Below are 13,971 nucleotides of genomic sequence, written 5' to 3'. Positions count from 1 at the left end.
CATAACCTTTATTCTTAGAAAGTGATTAAAAGTTAAGCTGAACATAAACTTAGTTTATCTAAACTTAGCTTGGCATTAAAAAAGCTACCTTTTTAATGTAAATGTATACGTAAGGAATAATTGACGACGGGCCATTGAATTATAGGAAAATAATGCACACCCAAGGTGCAATGCAGCACAATCCAAAGCGGAGTAGAGGGTTTGTTTTAACACCTGCTAGAATTTTTTTTTTAAACACAAATAATTAAGTAAAAGGTGGATATTGTGGTGGATATTGTTTATATATCTGCCTATAATAGATAAATATCCACACATTCATTCATCCATTATCCTTCATCTAACCATCCTTGTATTATGCATCAATGTACACTCACCTAAAGGATTATTAGGAACACATGTTCAATTTCTCATTAATGCTAATCTAATCTACCAATCACATGGCAGTTGCTTCAATGCATTTAGGGGTGTGATCCTGGTCAGAATGGTTAAGAAAGGTGATTTAAGCAATTTTGAGCGTGGCATGGTTGTTGGTGGCAGACGGGCCAGTCTGAGTATTTCACAATCTGCTCAGTTACTTGGAATTTCACCCACAACCATTTCGAGGGTTTACAAAGAATGATGTGAAAAGGGAAAAACATCCAGTATGCGGCAGTCATGTGGGTGAAAATGCCTTGTTGATGCTAGAGGTCAGAGGAGAATGGGCCGACTGATTCAAGCTGAAGAGCAACTTTGACTGAAATAACCACTCGTTACAACCGATGTATGCAGCAAAGCATTTGTGAAGCGACAACATGCACAACCTTGAGGCGGATTGGCTACAACAGCAGAAGACCCCACCGTGTACCACTCATCTCCACTACAAATAGGAAAAAGAGGCTACAATTTGCACAAGCTCACCAAAATTGGACAGTTGAAAACTGGGAAAATTTTGCCTGGTCTGATGAGTCTCGATTTCTGTTGAGACATTCAGATTGAAGAGTCAGAGTTTGGCGTAAACAGAATGAGAACATGGATCCATCATGCCTTGTTACCACTGTGCAGGCTGGCGGTGGTGGTGTAATGGTTTGGGGGATGTTTTCTTGGCACACTTTAGGCCTCTTAGTGCCAATTGGGCATCGTTTAAATGCCATGCTCTACCTGAGCATTGTTTCTGACCATGTCCATCCCTTGATGGCTACTTCCAGCAGGATAATGCACCATGCCACAAAGCTCGAATCATTTCAAATTGGTTTCTTGAAAATGAAAATGAGTTCACTGTACTGTGACCACAGTAGAGCATCAACCCAATAGAGCATCTTTGGGATGTGGTGGAACGGGAGCTTTGTGCCCTGGATGCGCATCCCACAAATCAACTGCAAGATGCAACCCAACCATTTGGGTCAACATTTATAAAGAATGCTTTCAGCACCTTGTTGAATCAATGCCACGTAGAATTAAGGCAGTTCTGAAGGCGAAAGGGGGTCAAACACAGTATTAGTATGGTGTTCCTAATAATCCTTTAGGAGAGTATATATGAATAGATTTTTTGAAAGGGCTGCACAATTAAGACAAAAAATGATAATTGTGAGTTATATACCCTGATATTGTATAAACAGTTTTCATTTTGATTAATAGTATTTACATTGTTTTATTTCATTATCATTGTATACCTGATGTTTCATTGTAACACTGTGTGCCAACCCCGCTGTGTAAAATGTTTTCAATCCCAGCTATCAGTTACTAGGAGTTGCTAACATGTTTCAAAATGGTGTTATGTTTTAGATAACAAGACAGTAAATTAATTAAGGATGGATTTGGTGACTATACACACCCAACTTCCATGCCTCCAAAACGCTCTTCAATATCTTAAAAAAATACATTAAAACTTTTCACAGATTCACAGGAGATCATCTTCTGACAGTAGAAAAAGACCAAAAGCACAAATTGCTCGGCTCTGTATAAATATGTAAGGTAGCTGTCTGTGTTACATTAACCCGTCGGTAGTTTGTGCCCTGCTCAATACAGTAATGCACACATCTGGGGATTCCCAATTCCCAGTCAGTGTGTGACGTCATTCACTCGGCATCACATATTTGAACAAACTTGTTCTGGGTTTCAAGCAAAGTTGTTAAAAGTCAAACTTTGGCGTCGACGTTTGTTCTCTGGTAGTTCAGCAGCGAAAATGGCCGCACTCCAAGACAGTTCTTGAGAAGTTTAACCGAAAACTAATCTGTTCATGTCTCGAGAAGGAAACCACTCAAGCGCTTCGATACAAGGTGAAATGTCAAGTGATAACCTGCACGACCAAAAGGAGGCTTACAAGTAAGGTGTTGGAATTAATTATTATTATTTAATTATTATTGATTCTAGCTACTAAGAAAAAACGCGAAGTTTTTGACTGTTCTTATTTTGTCAGCAGTGTCTATATTATTAATTCATGTAATTTACAATCGAGTTGTGATATGTCCTATTTTTATCCCGTTACATTATGTATTAGCGGTATGCACAAGTCTGTAAAGCACATGGGGACATACCTAATGATTTTTGCACAGATTTTGAACGTTATTTGATCATAACGACTGATCATGCCTCTTTTCCAGTTGTTCTCAGTCTTTGTTGACATGAATCGCAGACAATTCAAAAATGATTTATGCAAGAAAAACTCTTCATGTGTGTCGAGTCCAATCTTAGAACTTCAGTTGTTAGGTGTGGCCCCAGCATTATGCTGCGTTTCAGGCAATCTGTAACCCGTGAATCAATCACGACTTCAAAACCACGACTCTGGGAGTTCATCGATCTAGTACGATCTATTAGTTCACGGGTGGGAAGTCACGAGTTGACTGCCGTTCCAGTGCACTTTCACAGGTAAAAGGTTTTAAAAACACGGGTTACAGGCTGCCTGGAACGCATACTCCCAATTCAGAGTCGTAAGTCGTGGTTTTGAAGTCGTAATTCACGGGCTCAAAAACCTGCCTGGATTGCAGCATAAAATGCTAAAGGTCCGTGGGCGGTATACATTCCTGAAAAATCTAGTGTAAAGAAAATTTGTAGAATTTTTCCTCTTAAAATGAAAGAAAATAAAGAAAAAAGTAATCAAGGTTCAAATTGTTAAGAGTACGATGACTTTTAAGAGGTTTCTTTAACAGAGAGAAAGGAGACAAAACACGAAGAGAGAGAGGAAATGTTGCTCACATTGCATGGCAGTGAGTCACACTACAAAACTAAAACCAAAATAATAAAGTTAATGGTTACTGTAGTAAAACCATAGTTTTGCTAATAGTAATCAATACACCAAAAACCTATGGTTACTACATTTTACTGTAAAAAAAACCATGGTTAATTTCTGTAAGGGGATTAAATCGTGCAGGGAATAGGGATAATGTTTGTTAATGACTGATCTTATTAGAGACATACTAAAATCTCTGACACTGCGCAGAAATGCCATAGCGGCAGTCGGACAACTAAACGATGATTGATGATTTTATAGAATATCACATAAATCAACCTTATTGTGTTGTTGTGTTCTTACAGGCATGGTGAGCGGTGATATTTCAATGTAATTGTACTCTGTATGCAGGGCCGCGCTACCTATAGGCAGAGTAGGCAAATGCCTCGGGCCTCAAGCTTGGAAGGGGGCCTACATAACTGCTAAATCCATGTGCGCTAGTCCGACAATCACTACTGACAGCAAGCAATAGATAAAGTTTTAATGCGGGTTTGACTTTATGAGGCGCCGCTGCCTCAAGAACCGCAGGCGGATGGCATCAACGTAACACAAGAATTCCTCTGTATGATTTCTCAATTCTCTCTCGCAGTGTTTTGATATCATCCACATGCCAGTTTTTGCAGTGCCGCATGAAGTTAAAGAAGCCTAGATTAACAGAGCTATCACATCCTTTGTTTCGTGCAAAAGCAGCATGCAAAGACAGTTCAGCACATGACGCAGGTATTTTGAAAATAAACTTAGCATTGTTCTTCTGTGTATCAACGTCATTTCAGGACAGATCAAACTTGAGCGCTGCTGACTCTGTTTAGACACTTTGAATGCGTATGCAGGATAGCATCGTGTGGGGAACTGACTATTAAAATAGTAAAGTTAAAAAAGTTTGTATTTACAGTCAAACAGCAAACAAAACTGGCGTTACCTAAAGTAAACTGTATGTATATCTTGTAAGACCTCTACACTTTATTTTAGTTTTCAAATCATGAAAACATAATCCATATTTATTAAAAAAACAACAACAACTCTGCTTTTTAGTTTGTCTGTTCAACTTCCAGTGGCAGCTGGATATTTAAGGTATAAAAAGGTATTCAAATACATATGAATATAAACATAACTTTATATTGGTTCAGTAAGAGAGGAATTCCTCAAATAAAAAACAAAAGTTTTCTAGGAGGTTTTCATCTGTAGTGCAATAGTGTTATCTTTTTAATTTTACTCTTTGGAGAAAGCAAAACTGTTATCCTGTGTTATCCCCAAAAAGGTGGTGTTTTAAATAAATGACTGCATCCAAAACAACAACAAATTTGACCTGCCTTAAAATGGTTAACACATGTGGATTTGCATAATTTCTAATTAAATTTTAACATTAATTTAATCAATTTGTTAACTTGATAAAACAGAAACATAATAGGGAAAACATGTTTAATTACTGTAGTGCTTAAATGATTACAGGGTAGAAAAGAACAGTTTGTCACATTATTCTGAAAGTTAGAGGGGTGTGAGGGGCCTCCAAAATAAATGTTGCCTAGGGCCTCCAAAAATCTAGAACCGGCCCTGTCTGTATGTATTTGATCAAACACCAAGGCCTTGTCCACATGGACACGGTTATTTTTATAAAAGTGACTTTCTTTGATTCGTCCACACGGAAACACAGTATAACGTCACTGAAACCGAACAGTTTTGAAAACCCTTGCCAGGGTGAGTATTTTAAGAAACGCCTGTTGCTGTGTTGTCATGTTGACAGGTAAACCCCGGGGTTTTGCCTTGCGACATCACTTTTTTGGGCTTATGATTGGCAAAGGTGGCTTTACGATTTGAGTTATATCACCGTCATGGTCTTGGCGTGATCACGTGTTTTTGCGTGTTCATGTAGGCAGAGATTTCTTTTAAACCGAGCATGTGTGGAGGGGAATTTATAAGCTCTGGTTATAAAAATACCCGTGTTCGTGTGGACTAGGCCCAAGATACCGAACATTTGTGCTGTGAGCTTCTTCAATGGCAACAATTGGTCTGCAGCAGTGGCCTCTTTCAATTGTTGAAGTGTCTGCCCAGCTAACACACAGTTACATACCAGTTACATAATTTATTAATAATTTATGGTAATTTCATTACTTACCAGCTGGCAACATAACTGTTACATCCCAGGGAGGTAATTTCTTTACCACAGTACCAAATCACTACGTCGCCAGTGCGGTCTCTTAATGTCGCGAGATAACCAAGTATGTTCCAGTTACATAATGTTTGTGCTATTTTGGTAATTTCATAACTTACTGGCAACGTAACTGTTACGTCCCAGGGTGGTTATTTCATTACCATTAGGCAAGGCAAGGCAAGTTTATTTGTATACCACATTTCATACAAGGTCATTCAAAGTGCTTTACACAGAAATGAGAAAACAATATATAAAAAAAGAAAATGTAAAAATAAGAGATACACGATAAAATCACAATAAAAACAAAGATACATGAGAATTTAAAATACAGTTATATAAGCATTCATTTCATTTTCTATTCAGGTTAGCTTGTTAAAACTTTTCAGTCTCAAAGTTTCCCTTAACCCACTCACTCACATGAAACAATACATTGATTTAACTTTTGTAAGACACCTTTTGCTGTGTAAAGGCAATATGCAAGGGCGGGTCAATGGTCATGAATATTGATGTGTTTCACACCAGAGACCCAACCCCCTAATGGCTCAGTGAGGAATGTTGGGACAAAAGAATGAATGCGGGGAGACTTAAAGAGAGAATATTTTGCTTGTAGTTTAAAAAAAATAGGTTACAATAAAGTACAAAAGACTTAAGACTTTATTTTTATCTGAAATTAGTAAAATAAAAGTCTTATACGGTTGCAAAAAATGCTAAAAACATGAACAATACAATAGAGTTAAAAAGCTTTATTGTAATTATCAATAAAGAAGCATCATTGTAATTATAAATAATAAAGTAACAATACATGTAACAATATTCTATATGACCAGTACAATATGGCTCTAATTAAAAGAAAATTATTCTAAATGTCAGCTATGAATGTACAGTTTGGTGTGCATCTAAAAATACTTCACAATATAAAAAATAAGGTATACATTTGTAAACCATCACACACTGTAACTCTTTGAGAATGGAGTTAAATGTTGTCGTGCCATTGTTCAAAACAGTTATTTAACTGAACACACAATGGAACATTACATGTTTGTCGTCTTCTGGGTGACTCATGTGCACATTCCATGAAATAGTGCAGTATCTCTCTCTTGACATTACTCTGGCAGGAAAAGGCACGGAGAAAACATCGTCCTGTCTCCAGTAGTGCCTGATGGAGATCATCTTTACCATGGCCATATAAAATTGTAGTCCAATGTAGCGTTACCTCTCAGTGACTCTGACATCTTTCCATTTATACTTGCAACCATTTGGTGTTACCCTGGCAGCCTGAGCGTTGGTGTTATGGCTTAGATTTGAAACTGCATCCTCCGGAAAAAACATATTGAAGAGACTCGGGTGTGTGTGCGTCTGCATGACTCAGCTGATGTCCAGGTTCCCGTGCAGGAAAGAAACGCAAAGTGTGTGGAACCACATCAATATCAGCCTCTGTTTTCCATGACAGAATGGACCTGCTGCTGCTTGCCTGGATGTTGGTCTTGACTCTTTTTGCAACAGGTGCTTATCACTGTCAGTGGTAAATCTGTAAATAAATAAATAAATAGTTTCGGTAAATAAATGGTTTCGGACCAATTTTAACATCACAGTTGATATGCGGCCAGGTCTCTGGATTTTTTAGGCTTCTCCACCTTTATATATAATAATTTAATTAAAAGAAACGTTGAAACATTGATAAATTATAAAAGAAAGACGTTTAACCTATCGCACGAGTCCACCACGCACATTTACAATGCACCTGTTGCAACGGTGTTTAGCGTCTCCGCCAGCAGCAGGACCAGCGCATCGGGGAATATGGAGAACTGAATAAAAACCTTAAATACTGTGCATAATCTATAAAAGACTTCTTTAGTCATGTAAAAAATGCGGTGTAAAGCCTTGAATTTTAATTGATGCATAGCGAATGTGTAAGGTAAGGCAACCTGCATGTTTATTTCGTTTTGTTTTGATTTATTATTTTTCTGCACCCCGCCGCGACTGCGAGCAACAGAGCAGCCCCCTTCCGCTTTTTAAAAAATAGTGTGTTGATAATAAACATTTAAACTAACATTGTTATATGCTGAAAATATATATATTATATAGACGTTATTGTAGTCAAGTGAATTGTTGATTTGAGAGGCTCATTTGATCAAACAAGTCGTCGACGTTAGCTGTCGGCCGCTATCCGCTTGGTCATTATCAAAAACCTTAATTTAACAAACAAAAAAGGCTCTAAAATAAATAAAAGATATTTTATCAGTTTGACAGTTAAAACTGAACTGCTTTAATTTCTGCAATAGTCATACAGCTGTTAGGAATCTGTGTAAGGAGTTATTTTTGTTTTTTCTGCGGATTTCTTTTGCAAAATCTATGCGGAATTTTGCGGAGAATAGTGAAGATGGACTTTCCAGCCAGGTTACTGCACACATCTTCAGGAGTGGGAATGGAATAGTGCTGGCATTTTATCGTTTGTTCAGGTCATGAGGATCCAAATATACCCTATAAGATCTTGAAGAGTTTCTTTCAGCTTGTCTCGGAAACTCAACTAACCCAGTAAAGACTGATGCCTCGGAAAATGGCTGTTGTGTACCACAAACTGTCCTTTATTTGTTCCACATCATGACCTTGAGCGTGTCTTAAAATGCACAAATGTACATTGAATCTGTGTCATTCATTGTGCTATGTACTGTCTTTGCTCTGCTATAATTGTGATTGACAGAGCGGCATACTTTTGAAAAGTGGTTATTTTTTCTTATGACATACTGGTCCAAAGGCTGGGCATTGGTGTGGCTCATGGTTCTTTCCACATCTGCAACAGTTCCGTGTTGCTGGTTTATTACTGCTTTTATTTCTTACACCTGATTTTCTCTGTTCTGTTGCTTTTCCTATGGAATGCCATTTATTTGAGAGTCTTGAACAGCAGGGGCATTTAGCATTTCCTGTATCTGTGTTTTGGCTAACTCTGTTGCCCTGCATATTTCAAATAGCTCTGTGTAATAATAAATCTTTTTCCCAAGAGCACCCTTTCTTTGAGAGAAGGCTTTGTTATGCTAAACACAAGCTTATCTCTAAGCATGTCATTCTCGCTTGGACCTTGGTCTTTGCTTTTTTTCTCAACTCTGCAATGAATTTGTCCACTGTAATGCCTTCTGCCATGGGATGAGACCAGAATTGATGGCTGTCAAACAAAAAGTTTTTTGGTGGGCTGCAGTAGTCTCGGAATGCTTTGAGCACGTCTTCCATCGTCTCGTTCTCCTCATCAACGAGATTGATGTTAAGTGTGTTATACACTTCCAACACCTCGTCACCAATTGTGTGTAGCAAAATTGCTATTTTTGCTTGGTTATCTTTGGCGCAGCCGGAGACACGTCACCCGCCGGCGCAGCCGGAGACACGTCACCCGCCGGCGCAGCCGGAGACACGTCACCCGCCGGCGCAGCCGGAGACACGTCACCCGCCGGCGCAGCCGCCTGCGCAGTCACGGACACGTTACCCCTCAGCATCTCGGCCATCTGTTTTTGGGACTCATTTTTGTTATCCTGGACATTTTGCACACCCTGTTGTGGCCCCACCCCCCCTCCCTGATTTGTTATTTTTGTTGAATCATCCTAACCCTTTAGTAAAATATGTTTGTCTTCCGCTTTTGTTTATTGTCATTGTTTCTTGGGTGTTCTCTGTCGTGCAGTCCCTCGTTCGTCGTGTTTAATGTTGTGTTTGTTGGTGTCTTGAATCCACCTTTAAAGAAGGGGGTACTGTCATGGGCTTGCCAGACCTTTTGTACTAGACTCAGGTCTGTGTGTATCTGGCAAGACCATGACAGTACTATGTTCTGTGTGGGGACATGTGGAGTCATATTGTGTGTGTGGCTTCCACATGTTCCCAGTGTCTTGTCGCTGTCATGGTCTTGCCAGACCTTTGTGTAGATTCAGGTCTTATTTCAGAGGGCAAGATTATGGCAGCATTGTGTTCTGTGTGGGAACACATGGTTCACATTATGTATTTGTGTCACGTGTTCCCAGTGTCTTGTCACTTTCACCCTACTCCCTTATGTACTCGTGTCTTACGTAATTAATTATGTTCACCTGTTCCCCATTGATGTCGTGTCTTTATAATGCCCTCTCGTTCTCTGTCGTGTGCGCGTTCGTTCGTCTTAATTCAGTGTGTGTGTTGTCCCGTCTTCCGGAGCACCTGAATTATATCTCTGAGTCTGTTTTGTTATTTTTGTATCCAGTGTTTATTCCCCAGTTCTGTGTTCCATCACTACGGTTTCTTTATCCTCTGTTTTTCCCCCTCGTGGGTTTTTGTGTTTATTTAATAAATCCTCAGTTTTATGTTTTACATCATCTGCGTTTGGGTTCTCCCTTATTCCTGTCGTGACACCGTAGCGATCAAAAACAAGCGAAAACACTGCTCCCATCTTCGCCAGTTTTCTGCTAAATTGCCCGTTAACATTAATGGCGAGGGCGGCTTGAATTGCTTCATGCTCATTACATGGTTAACATGCAAAGTATTAGCTGGCGTGCAAAACAGTTCGCTTCGATAATAACAGTTGGTTGTATTAACTCCACCTTTACTTCTGACACCATGTTGTGGTGTTGTGTTCTTGCAGGCATGGCGAGCGGTGATATTTCAATGTAACTGAACACTGTATGTATTTAATAAAACAGCAAGAGACCGAGCTTCTGTGCTGTAAGCTTCTTTACTAACTCTCACTCTGTCAGGCATAAGCAATCAATCCAAACAATCAACACACACACGTGAAATTAATCAAACACAGAGTGTGTCAAACCAAATCCACCACAAACCATACATGACTTTAATTGGCTGGCCCACCCAGTCAGAAAAGACACAAAATGAAAGCAAAAGAAATCATGCATGAATTATAATAACCTGCTTAAATACGCATCATTCAGAAATAAATAACTATTTATATAGAAAGTTTATAATTTGCATTCTAAACCTTGCAAATGTAAAATTTTAGTTATTTGAAACAATTTGAGCACAAGATGTTAAAGTGAGCTGTTTCTGTGGCCACAGACAGTGGCGCAAACGCACACACATACTCAAATGGACGCACACTCACAGGCGCACGCATGGAGTCGCGCATTTCAAAAAGAACACAAACACAGAATTTCTCTAAAGCGGTTTTTGAAACTAACTGTCTGAAAGAACTGGTTCACCAAAAAGATACAGACTTCCCATCACTACCTGGAACTACTTCATAGGTGTGCGTTTACTGAAAATAAATGCACACACAAAACGTTTATCAGCCAATCTTAATGAGGCATTAAACAGCCCCGTGGGATAATTTTTGTAAATTAAAATTAGTAAAAAAAAATCATCATAATGGATTCTCTCATCTTGTTCCAAACTCTTCTTGGGTCGTTTGGTTGGCCCGTACGCTTACGGGAACTGTCTTTGCTGACACAACCAGTGGCAGACGTAAAGAGTAATCTTAGTCCATAAACACGCGCGTAGCCCGACAGGCGCTAACGCATACTTCCGCATTTGTCCACGACACTGTTGTCATGTGGTTTTTACGTCAGTAAAGGCGGTAACAAAGGGTCACGTGGATATTAACGTCATTGACAGGCGACTGCACTGCCCCGTGTCACTGTTTAGAATGCCAATTTTCTCACGATTTACAAGTAGTTGAAAACATTACAGATATTGATAGTATTGGAGTCAGTTGGACAAAATATATAACATTGGCCATTTTGCTAAAAAGTGTTTTTTGGATATTTTACTGCAAATATCTTACAAATTGCACCTTTAAATGTGTTTATTGTAGATGTTGCCTGTTGTGTTTATGTTCTTGTTTCACGGATCAACAGTAAACCGTGAACAAGCTAATCAATATCGCATTCATAATCACGGATGAATCACCTGCGATAATGAATGCGATATTGCCTGGCTTGTCAGTAAACTAAGGTTCTTGTGTAAATTTCACTCCATCTGAAAGCAGGTGATGGTGATTTACTACCGATCATGAAACCGGCTTTACCAAAGAGATGCGCATGATAATCCCATGCCATACATTTCCCAGCCCTATTCATGTTAGGATTAATTAAATACATTTGTTCTGCATTTAGATCCAGTGTTTTTATCTTTATGATACAGCACGTTACAAACCAAAACAATATTTTGACCAAGAACAAAGCTTGCATTGATGTATGGTTTGTTAGGATAGGGCAATATTTGGATGAGATACAACGATATGAAAAGCTGGAATCTGAGGGTGAATAAATTTAAAATACTGATAAAATTGCATTTAAAGGTCAAAGTCCAAATGAAGCCCCTACCAATGTATAATACTAATGCTTTTTGCAAAAAAAAAAAAACTTGAATGAAAAAGCCCCAAAGAGCGGGTAGCAACGAGAGTTTGTAGATGAGTTTCTGGCCAATTTTGATATATTTACGGTAGGACATTTACAAAATATCTTCATGGAACATAATCTTTACATGGACATGAGACAAAGGTTTTGATGATAAAATAGAACAGAGTTTTATTGATGGACAGCTTCAGTTGCATTTGTCTCAATGTTAAAACCTCGTCCAACCCGAATAAATTCAGCATGCACTGTTATAACAAAAAATTTTTAATAGCAACATCCTACAAACGTTGAGGTTTCCATAAACATTCTCTTTATCTATCTCTGTTTACACAGACAGGACAGCTCATGAAACTTCACAAATGTGAGACCACTATAAGACTCAATACCAATGATATAAAGACATATGAAACATAGAGATAATGAATGAATGAATAATATAATAAAGTATAGAAACATAATAATTATAAAAATTATAATAATGAAATTGATAATAATATTAAATAATCAAATAAACAATTATATGGATAACTAATGATTATAAAATGATTCTGTAAAGATTATGATGATTATGTAAATAAATTTTAAAAATAAACTAAAAAACACAATAATAAAAATAGTCTGCACGTGAGGATCTAAGGTACCTTCAGTATCCACACATCCATCCAGTAAACCTATTATAGAAACTGCCAGGAACCATAAAAACAGTAATTGTTCAATTATGCTGATAAAAATATGCCGATTTATTTATTCTGCTACTATATATTATTACAAAATTGTGATTACAGGACAGAATATGACATAAACTGCTTATGCTTATTAGTTCATGTTTATAATACTGGTCGACCGATGCCAATATAAAGAAAGCAATATGGGCTATGTAAGGTAACTCATTATAGTAACTAAGAAACATACAAAAAATTAATACAAGTAAATAAACATTGATTTAACATATTTATGCAATATTCTCTTAATTTAAAAAAATTGTAATGAGGTAAAAAATTTTATGAGTTTAAATAATTACTGCTTATAGATTAAGATAACACGTATAATTAATGACAAAACAGTATTTAATTCCTCTTCTTAATTTTCCCACTAGGTTATACATGGCAGGTGTAGTAAATATTTATCATAATTGTTTTCATCATGGTCAATCTTGTGCATGCTCTCACAATACGGTTTTCTATTTGCCGGCTTTTGAAGTTTGGCACAAAAAAAGGAAACATCACTTACTTCCGCAATGGAGATGGTAGTAACATTGGTTTTGCGGTTTCACAGAATCAAGATAGGCTTTACTAACTGACCTTGTTTTCTTTTCTTTCCTTACAATTTGTTTTTAGAATTTGAGTGCAGCAGGAGCAGAGCAGAATCTTCAGGATGGCGAGCACCCTGCAGTCTGCACAAGAATTCCTAAAAAAAGGTCGAACTCTGCTAACTACCAGCATCCTGAATCGTGATCCTGTATTTGAAGGCTTAAATGAATGCAAATTCTTCATGAATTATGAACTTGATTTAGTGAACTCTGCAGCAGATAGATGGGAAAGTTTGCTTGACATAGTTATTTCTAAAGGAGAAGAAGCATGTTATACTTTCTTAAAAATTCTTGACAAGACTAGATTTGAAGTATTTCCAAGACCTGGTTTACAGTATCCAGATTTACATCACTGGATTAGCTGCTTCTCTTTCCAGGATGAACCACAACCACAAAGTTCAAGCAAACCAGGTGGGTAACAAGCACATGCATGTTGTTATGATTTTGTTGTTAATGCGTTCAAAACTAGTTTAAAGGAAAACACAACCGTTTTTCAAACATCATCACTCCTGACTTCGGAAGTTTGAGCGAGAGGGGGTTCTCAGGAGTGATGAGGTTATTGCGCCTGAGGTCAAAGTTCTGCAAACTAATTGTTCTTCCGCCATACAATATAGTTCTTATTTATTATCCGCTAAATAATAACAGGCATTTCAACTTTCTTTTCATTTTGTTATTTATATAACAGAGCATATGTCCTATTTTGATGGATATGTAGGAATAGATTAATACTAGTGATAGATTAATTTGTAAAATGCAAAAAAAAATAGTGCAATATTTATTTAATGTACGTGTGTACTATAGTGAACAAAGAGGTTAAATTTTAAAGCACAGCTGTGCAGTGACAAAAAGGTGTTCTATATAAAAACAGTGTAGGTGTGTAATATAAATAACTGAAACAGTGTAATTGTCAGGTAAATGCAAATCCGAAACCAACTAAAATATGTCAAACAATAGGGGCCCTATTTTAACGATCTGAAACGCAAGTGCGAAG

At 37.7% G+C, this 13,971-nt stretch overlaps 1 protein-coding gene across 2 annotated transcripts in view; it reads left to right on the top strand.

The window, feature by feature from the left end:
* The first annotated feature begins 2,094 nt into the window (after nt 1–2,094).
* LOC135730809 (uncharacterized) overlaps nt 2,095–13,971 on the top strand; it is a 38,585-nt gene continuing 26,708 nt past the window's right edge. The window contains exons 1-2 of one of the 2 annotated variants that reach the window (XM_065248740.1): nt 2,095–2,301; nt 13,009–13,391. In XM_065248740.1, the coding sequence (XP_065104812.1) occupies nt 13,046–13,391 (346 nt within the window). In that variant the 5' untranslated portion in view covers nt 2,095–2,301; nt 13,009–13,045. Of the gene's footprint in view, nt 2,307–13,008; nt 13,392–13,971 lie in introns of both variants that reach the window. The other variant, XM_065248741.1, reaches the window with a different exon arrangement.

Source organism: Paramisgurnus dabryanus, chromosome 2 (genome assembly GCF_030506205.2).
Source record: "Paramisgurnus dabryanus chromosome 2, PD_genome_1.1, whole genome shotgun sequence".
Lineage (NCBI taxonomy): Eukaryota > Metazoa > Chordata > Actinopteri > Cypriniformes > Cobitidae > Paramisgurnus > Paramisgurnus dabryanus.
The sequence above is the reverse complement of the archived record's forward strand: the minus strand, read 5'-3'. Positions and strand labels throughout refer to the sequence as shown.